The sequence below is a fragment of the Tamandua tetradactyla genome, chromosome 17 (assembly GCF_023851605.1).
Source record: "Tamandua tetradactyla isolate mTamTet1 chromosome 17, mTamTet1.pri, whole genome shotgun sequence".
NCBI classification, from domain to species: domain Eukaryota; kingdom Metazoa; phylum Chordata; class Mammalia; order Pilosa; family Myrmecophagidae; genus Tamandua; species Tamandua tetradactyla.
Genome location: NC_135343.1, coordinates 60,143,923 through 60,152,674, shown reverse-complemented (window position 1 = coordinate 60,152,674; position 8,752 = coordinate 60,143,923). Strand labels below are relative to the sequence as shown.

At 41.7% G+C, this 8,752-nt stretch overlaps 1 protein-coding gene across 2 annotated transcripts in view; it reads left to right on the top strand.

Moving 5' to 3' along the window:
- Window positions 1–122: 122 nt before the first annotated feature.
- Window positions 123–8,752, top strand: part of SMYD1 (SET and MYND domain containing 1) — a 52,094-nt gene continuing 43,464 nt past the window's right edge. Inside the window, exon 1 of one of the 2 annotated variants that reach the window (XM_077134827.1) lies at window positions 123–316. In XM_077134827.1, the coding sequence (XP_076990942.1) occupies window positions 267–316 (50 nt within the window). In that variant the 5' untranslated portion in view covers window positions 123–266. The remainder of the gene's footprint in view (window positions 317–8,752) is intronic. The other variant, XM_077134825.1, reaches the window with a different exon arrangement.

The following is an 8,752-nucleotide window of genomic DNA, read 5'->3' as shown; positions in this document are numbered from 1 at the left end:
CGCCACCGGCCGCGGGTGAGTGGACCGCACCCACACCATGGCGGCGGGGCGCACTAATGCGCGTGCGCGGGTCGCCGCACGGCCGTGATGGCCGGAACGTGATTTCACATCGCCCCACCCCCTTGCCCGCGTCCCTCCGCCTCCCCGTAGCCCTGCCCCTCGCCACCTCCTACGGCCGCCCCTCGCCCCGCCCCTCAGCTCCACCCCTTTTGCTGCCCCGCCGCCCCTCCTCCCGCCCAAAGGATACGCTTGGGGCTGCCGGTTAGATGGCGCGGCTTCTGGAGGAACCGTGGAGCCTGTTGAGGAGAAAGAAGTCGTAAGTCCGCGGAGCTCACCTCCGAAACAGTCTCAAGAAGATGTGGTCCCCTACTTTGTCTGCTTGACCTTTAGCACGAGAGTAGGTTAAGCATAAATCTTGGTCTTGGTGCCGTCCTTGTTCATCATTGACCTGTAAATGACCGTTATCCCTCACATACTCTCTCTCGCACATACACGCACACGTATAAGTACGTATATGTATAAATCTCATCATTGCCAACGTGAAATAACTAAGCTGCAAGGCAACAAAGGGGTCTTAGAGTTGCAATTCAGAGAGCACGGATTCAGACAGCAACCCCACCATGTTCTGTCTTGGCATTTCCAGGCAAGGGTTTTTAAAGGAAGAGAAGATTACCCAAGTTGTTTGTGGTTGGTCATTACTGGGGGTACTCCAGTTGTCCTACAGGGTAGTTAACTGAGTTCTTTGTCTTATGGTGTGTTTATGGTGCCCCAATATCGCTAGTGTTTTCAGGAACATTGTTACATGGGGCTTTGTGTTAACAGACAGAGGCCTGACCAGCTCTTGAGACACCGGTGTTTCCAAAGAGAGAGTTTATTACTAAGCCTGCAGGGGATCAGATGGCCTGTCAGCCCCAAAATCTGTCTCCGTAAACTACAGTGATTCTGATAGTTTTACAGTATAAAAAGATGGACAGGTATTAGGATAATGAGCACAGTAGCTTCAAATGAAGTAATTAGAGGTGATCTAATTATTGAGCATATGCAGGTTGATTATATGCTTAGTCATAGAATGTATGTAAGAAAGTGGCGGCCTTAGTATGGTGATGGGCATGGTTTTTAGTATTAAAAATTTTTAGTATTTAGGTCATTTATAAGCTTAAAGTCTAAACTACTACACATGTCAGGCAGACCATTTTAGTTAGGTCCAGTTTCAGTTATCAAGATAAGTTTGGAATTGGGGTGGTTACTTCTGGGTTGACCCAAGGCCCTTCATTAATAAACATTAGGGGCTGTCTTTAGTGATCGTAAGACTCTTAAAATTGAACTGGATAAGTGGGTACAAGTGAAAGTAGCCTCAAAGTCCTTATAATCACAAGGGCAGCTGGATTATAGGTCAGAGATTTCAGGTGTTTCCCTCTGTCTACTCGAATATACCAGAAAGTGAAAAAGGAATATCTATATAATGATTTAGTAATCATAATCATTCCTTAAATCTTAATTTAACTTCTCATTTATATTTGCATACTGTGGCAGTATGTGATATCTGTTTAGATCTGTGTAAGAGTTGTCTCTAAAATGACCTCCTGACCTTCAAAATGACCTCCTGGCTCTATCTTAAATCTCTTAGCCACAGTAACTCTTTTTTTTTTATTAATTTTTAATTTTTAAAAAAATAAACAAATGCAAACATTCTTAACTTATGATCATTCCATTCTACATATATAATCAGTAATTCACAATATCATCACATAGTTGCATGTTCACCATCATTATCATTTCTGAAAACATTTGCATCAATTCAGAAAAAGAAATAAAAAGACAACAGGAAAAAATTCATACATACCATACCCCTTACCCCTCCCTTTCATTGATCACTAGCATTTCAATCTAAATTTGACATTTGTTCCTCCTATTATTTATTTGTATTCCATATGTTTTACTCATCTGTTGATAAGATAGATAAAAGGAGCATCAGACACAAGGTTTTCACAATCACACAGTCACACTGTGAAAGCTGTATCATACAGTCATCTTCAAGAAACATGGCTAATGGAACACAGCTCTACATTTTCAGGCAGTTCCTTCCAGCCTCTCCATTACATCTTGACTAACAAGGTGATATCTATTAAATGCATAAGAATAGCCTCCAGGATAACCTCTTGACTGTGGTTGGAATCTCTCAGCCATTGACACTTTATTTTGTCTCATTTCACTCTTCCCCCTTTTGGTCGAGAAGTTTTTCTCAATCCCCTGATGCTGAGTCTCAGCTCATTCTAGGATTTTTGTCCCACGTTGCCAGGAAGGTCCACACCCCTGGGAGTCATGTCCCACGAAGACAGGGGGAGGTCAGTGAGTTTGCTTGTTGTGTTGGCTGGAGAGAGAGAGGCCACATCTGAGCAGCAAAAGAGGTTCTCTTGGGGGTGACTCTTAGGCCTAATTTTAATAGGCTTGACCTATCCTTTTTGGGGTTAAGTTTCATATGAACAAACTGCAAGATTGGGGGCTCAGCCTATTGCTTTGGTTGTCTGCACTGCTTGTGAGAATATCAAGAATTCAACTTGGGGAAGTTGAATTTTCCCCCTTTCTCACCATTCCCCGAAGGGGACTTTGCAAATACTTTTTTTTGGCAGTGAGTTCACCTGCCAAGTTGGCTTAGAGAGAGAGGCCACAACTGAGCAACAAAAGAGGTTCTCTGGGGGTGATTCTTAGGCATAGGTATAAGTAGGCTGAGCTTATTCTGTTCAGGAATAAGTTTCATAAGGGCAAGCCCCAAGAATGAGGGCTAAGTCTGTTGATTTGATTGTCCCCACTGCTGGAGAGAATATCAGGAGTTCTCCAAATGGGGAAGTTGAAAATTTCCTCCTTTTCCCCCGCCCCCCAAGTCCTCCTAGGGGACTTTGCGAATACTTATCTGTTCTCTGCCCAAATTACTCTGGAATGTATCAGGGCTTCACAATAACCTGGGCAAACCAACAAGATTCCATGTTCTTATGGTATTCAGCTAAAGTCAGCATACAAGATAAATTAGGTAATATGCTGCCCAAAATGTAAATTTAGCACCAACTAAACATCTCTCCCTTTGGTCTCATACAGAAGTTAAAGTTTTAAAATGTGGATGATATTGTCCTTTACCCTGTGTTCTGATTTACTTTAATTTTGTACAGATCAGCTTCATTCATGTCTCTAATCGAAGTCTGATCCCTTTTTCAACTTTTTAAAACAGTTCTTGTATGGGGTAGTGCTGACTTTCATAGCTTCTATGCTCTAATTCTGTGTGCCAGTTTGAATTTGTGGTGTACCCCAGAAAAGCCATGTCCTTTAATCCTCATTCATCATTGCTGGGTAGAAACTTGATTGGATTATCTCCATGGATATGTGACCCACCCAATTGTGGGTATTAACATTTCATTAGATGGAGTTGTGACTCCACCCATTCCACATGGGTCTTGATTAGTTTACTGGAATCCTTTAAAAGAGGAAGCATTTTGGAGAGAGAGAGAGAGAGAGCACGATGAGAGCCACAGATCCATGAGAGCCACAGAACTACCAGAGCCCACACATCCAGTGACCTTTGGAGATGAAGAAGGAAACACCCTTGAGGAAGCTTCATAAAGCAAGAATCCTGGACAGAAAGCTAACAGTCATCACCACGTTCACTATGTGCCTTTCCAGTTGAGAGAGAGACCCTGAACTTCATCAGCTTTTCTTGAGTGAAGGTCTTATTGGTACCTTAATTTGGACATTCTTATAGACTTGCTTTAATTGGGACATTTTTACAGTCAACTGTAAACTTGAAACTTAATAAATTACCCCTCTTTAAAAGCCATTCCATTTCTGGTATATTGCATTCTGGCAGCTAGCAAAAACTAGAACAGTCAGAGTCTCAGGTGTCACATAAATAACTGAAGTTTCTGGGAGTGACCAGGTTATATAGAAACAGCTCAGTATCTCAGAATTTAGAAATAACAGTTAAAACTCCTGAATATTTGTGACTGCTGTAAGAGTAACACTATTTTATTTCTTTTAACACCATCCATTTCTATCTCCCAAAGAAACCATATCCTGATTTGTGTTTAGCATTTCCTTTAATACCACATATATGCATGGCTAAAGATGCAGTATTTTAGGACATTTTGAGATGCATCCATGTGTAGATGGGGCATTCCCAAATCTGGGCTTATTGCTTCCAGTGTGGCTCAGATACACAGACACACCAACCCGGTTGCCAGTGGGAGGACAGGGGAAATTTCCTTCCCAAATCAGCCTCTCCATGGTGATACCCTCAGAGACAAGAAGAGGTAATCATGCTGGTTAACAAGTAACAGAGGTCTGGAGAACTTCAGTAGTTTATCCTACCTCCTTCAGGATTGACATCCTCTGTGACACCTGGGAAAGGTACCTGGGAGTCTAGGGAGATAGATGAAAAACTTTATTCATATCTGAGGGGTCTGGGACAATAGATGAAAGCTTATTCAAATCTGGGTACAGACTTTACATTTACAAATTGCTTCTTTGTGAGACAAAGAGCTCCCATTCACAGCTTGCTTCCAGCTTTAAAGTTATATCTAAAGGCTGTTTTAAAGATTACATTTGCAGGCTACTATTACAATTTCCAGCTTGCTTATAGTTTTAAGATTATATGTAAAAAGTTGTGTTATACATGCTGTTGCAATAGCCATTTATTGATTTTCACCATAGTACCAAGGCAGGAACCTGGGAGCAGAGGAAAAATACCATGAAAAAACCCTTGTGCAGGGATGGTTAGTCAAGATTAGGAAGGCCTGCCCTGCTCAGACACCCTGTCTGGGGCCTAACTACCTAGCAGCCTGCAATGGTAGAGCCAAATGCAGGATCTACCACCAGGCACCACCCTGGAGAGAAAAGAGGGTAGGGACAAGGATCTTGAACAAAGAAGGAGGAGGGGGAGTAAGTAAAGTGAAGCAATAACAGCAGATGGTCCCAGAATTGGGGGCCTCGCGCCTCTATCAACTTGTGAGAGTGCCCGCATGCACCCTTTCTGCATGCATACTCAATAAATTCTCTCTCTGTTTACTCAATTTATACTGTGTCCTTGAATTCTTTCTCATGGTATGCCAAGAACCTAGGAACACAATCAGACAATAGTACTACATTCTGCCCTTCTTCCTATTGATGGGCCTGTCTCCTGGCGCACTGGGCAGCAGTTTCTCTTGGATATCCTCTCCTTTTCTGTGCCACTGCCATTGCCTTAGTTCTCATCATCTCTTGCTAGAACCCTTCCTCAGGCTGCAACTACTTCAATCCACTCCCCATATTGTAGCCAAAGGGTTCTGTCTCATTCCTGGCTCAATATTGGTGGAAAAAGTCAGGCCAGGTGTGAAATGTCTTTTGTCTACTTCTCTGGTTCCATCATCTCCCACTGGTCTCACTTCCCCACCTGCTTTCACCTTATGATTCAGCCACTTTTAATCACTGAAGGTTAAATGTGGCTGTAAATACCATGTCCTTGCTTCACTTGTCTTGTTGTTTATGCTGTTTCCCTCTTGCTGGGTTCCCCCTCCCTTGCTTCCTCATGAACCCCTTTTCTCCTCAGAAGTTAACTCTGTCCTGAACTCAGCATTTCTTCCATGCATTTATTTATATTTTATGCTTCTGCTATGTATGTATGTATCCCTAAGTGACACGAAATACCTCTTTTCATGATTTAAAACTTTACATAAATGCTTTTATGCATACTTTTTTTCCTCTAAAATTTGTTTTTTTCGGTCACTGTTATTTTTATTTTTTGCTTTTATAAGGGGGTTGCAAGTTTACAGTTCTAAGGCCATGGAAATGTCCAAATTAAAGCAAGTCTATAAAAATGTCCAAATTAAGGCACCAACAAGAGGTTGCCTTCACTCAAGAAAGGCCGATGAAGTTCAGGGTTTCTCTCTCAACTGGAAAGGCACATGGTGCACATGGTGATGTCTGCTCACTTTCTCTCCAGCTTTCTTGTTTCATGAAGTTCCCCTGGGGGCATATTCCTTCTTCATCTCCAGAGGTCTCTGGGTACGTGGGCTCTCACCATTATTTTTTTAGATGAATCCATACTGGCATGTGAGGTTCTAGTTCATTCACTTTCGCAGCCCTGCAATATTCCGTTGTGTGAATACACCGTGAACTATCCATTCTCTGTGGACACCGAGCTTGCTTCCCGATTTTGCCCTTATAGCCTGTGCTGCTTTAACGTTCATGCATAATCTCCTAGTGAACCAGAATAAGATAGGACAACTGTAAGCCCATGGTTTCCTATTCAGCTCTGAAAGAGTTAACAGACAATAACAAGTCCCTTGTTTCTTACCTATCACCAAAGGAACTAATGCCAACTGCAAACTTCTGGGGAAAAAATTTCCCCTAAAGCCGGAAACCTTCCAGAACCAGTGAAACCTCCCCAGACCATAAAGCTTGTAAACAAATTCTTAGTTAAGATAGGAAGCATGTGGTCATAAAGATTGTTGACCATCTGCCCAAAGAAAACTTTTAGGTATGTAACAACAAACCATGAATTTCACTTGCTATCTCCTCCCAGAACAAAGAAGATACATAGTATTCAAAGGTTCTTATAGAAACCTGACACCAGTGAAACTTTCCTATAAAACAAGCTGTTCTGGTAAGTGGTAGAATGCTCACCTTTCATGCGGGAGACCTAGGTTTGATTCCCAGACCATGCACCCAAAAACAAAAAACAGAAAACAGTTGTTCTAGTTTGCTAGCTGCCGGAACATGATACAGAAATGGAATGGCTTTTAAAAAGGGGATTTTAGTAAGTTGCTAGTTTACAGTTCTGTGGCCGTGAAAATGTCCCAATTAAAGCAAGTCTAAAAATGTCCACATTAAGGTACCAACAACAGATTACCTTCACTCAAGAAAGGCCAATGAGGCCAAGGTAGGTTAGAAGGGCTGAGAGCGGTCAACCTTGTCTTTTTCCCAATTTCAGAAAGAAGGTTTTTCACATTTTACCCTGTTCATATTGTTGTGTGTGGGAACCCAAACACACTCCATCAGATTATGTTTCCCTACAATTCCTTGTTTGCTAAGAGATTAAAAAACAAAACAAAACATGAATGGATATTGAATTTTATCAAATACTTTTCAGGCATCTTCTGAGAAAATTATATGATTTATTCTGTTAATACTGTGACTAAAATAGATTTTCAAATATTAAAATAACTTTTCATTCCTGGAATCAACTCACCTTGACCAAGATGTATCACTCTTTTTATGTATCACTATATTCAGTTTGCTAATATTTGGTTTAGGATTTTTAAACTGTGTTCATGGATTGAAAAAAAAAAAAAAAAGAAAGGCCAATGAAGTTCAGGGTTTCTCTCAACTGGAAAGACACATGGCACACATGGCGATGATAGCTAGCTTTCTTTCCAGGTTTCTTACTTCATGAAGCTCCCCCAGGGGTATTTCCTTCTTCATCTCCAAAGGTCTCTGTCTGTGTGGGCTCTGGTATTTCTTGTGACTCTCTTGTGGCTCTCTCATGGCTCTATTGTTCTCTCTCCAAAATGCTTCCCCTTTTAAAGGATTCAATAAACTAAGCAAGACCCACCAGGAATGGGCAGAGTCACAGCTCAATGGAGATAATCTAATCAAGGCTTCAACCTAAAGTGCTAAATAAGGATTTCAAGAAAGGGTTGCTCACACAAAATTGGATCAGGATTAAAACATGGCTTTTCTAGGGCACATAATCCTTTCAAACCAGTACACAAGCTAACCCACTCCACTCAGGGTCCCTCCTTTAGGCATGTCTGTTAACCTCTTTAACATGTTTTCTCTCTCCTCTTTAATAAACTTTACCACTTATTCCTACTGGCCTTCTCATCTCTAAATTTTAGTTTCAAGACTAATGAACCTGGATCGGGGCTCAGCTGGCGCCATTGCCAGCTGGGCACCAGTTACATATTCAAACCCATGCAGGCAAAGCTTCTTCTATTCTGCTTCACTAGAACACATGTGTGTGAGAATTATTCCACGGTTTATATTTCGGAGATGCTGCTACATTTTAATGAGAAAAGCTTAGGCGAGTTTCTTGCCTCTTTGAACCTCCATTTCTTCATCTTCAAAAGGGCGATAACACCCACCTCAAAGGGGGTTGTGAATACGTGGTAGTTAGTATAAACAAAAGCACACATTCAAGCATTCAAACAGCTGTTGTTGTTAGAGTAGCGGTAAGATGTACATGAAGCAAAGGAACATAAAAGGTGATGGCCTGGTGCCAGAATGGCAAAGAGAAGTATAATAAGTGTGCTCTTACAGTACCCACAATACCCAGTGGCTTATAGTCATCTGCACGTGCTATTTATTTTCCTCTACTCATGGTATATCTTTGGGCCTGAAATGCTCTTTTCCAGTTCTGGCTCTCTCCCTTCCTTCCTTATACTTGTCTTCCACTTCTGGGACGCCTCCCCGGATTCCTTAGGCTACGCCTAGATCTCTCTCACCATGGTTTAGCATTGCTCCATAACCCCCTCTCAATCCCATGTTCTTAAAGACAGGGTACATTTTATTCACCTTTATTTTCGGGGCACTGAGCCTAGAAACTGAGGCATATGCTGATAAATGCATATGAAATGACTGAATGTAGGAATTCCTGGGGGGAAAGCAATTTGCAACTGAAGATTACTTGGAGCCAGAGGGAGAAAAAGGCAAACCAGCATGCTATTTTAGTAAGAACATAAGGACCAGAAAGTGTGAAGTTTTGATGTTTTGTCATGATATCATTATG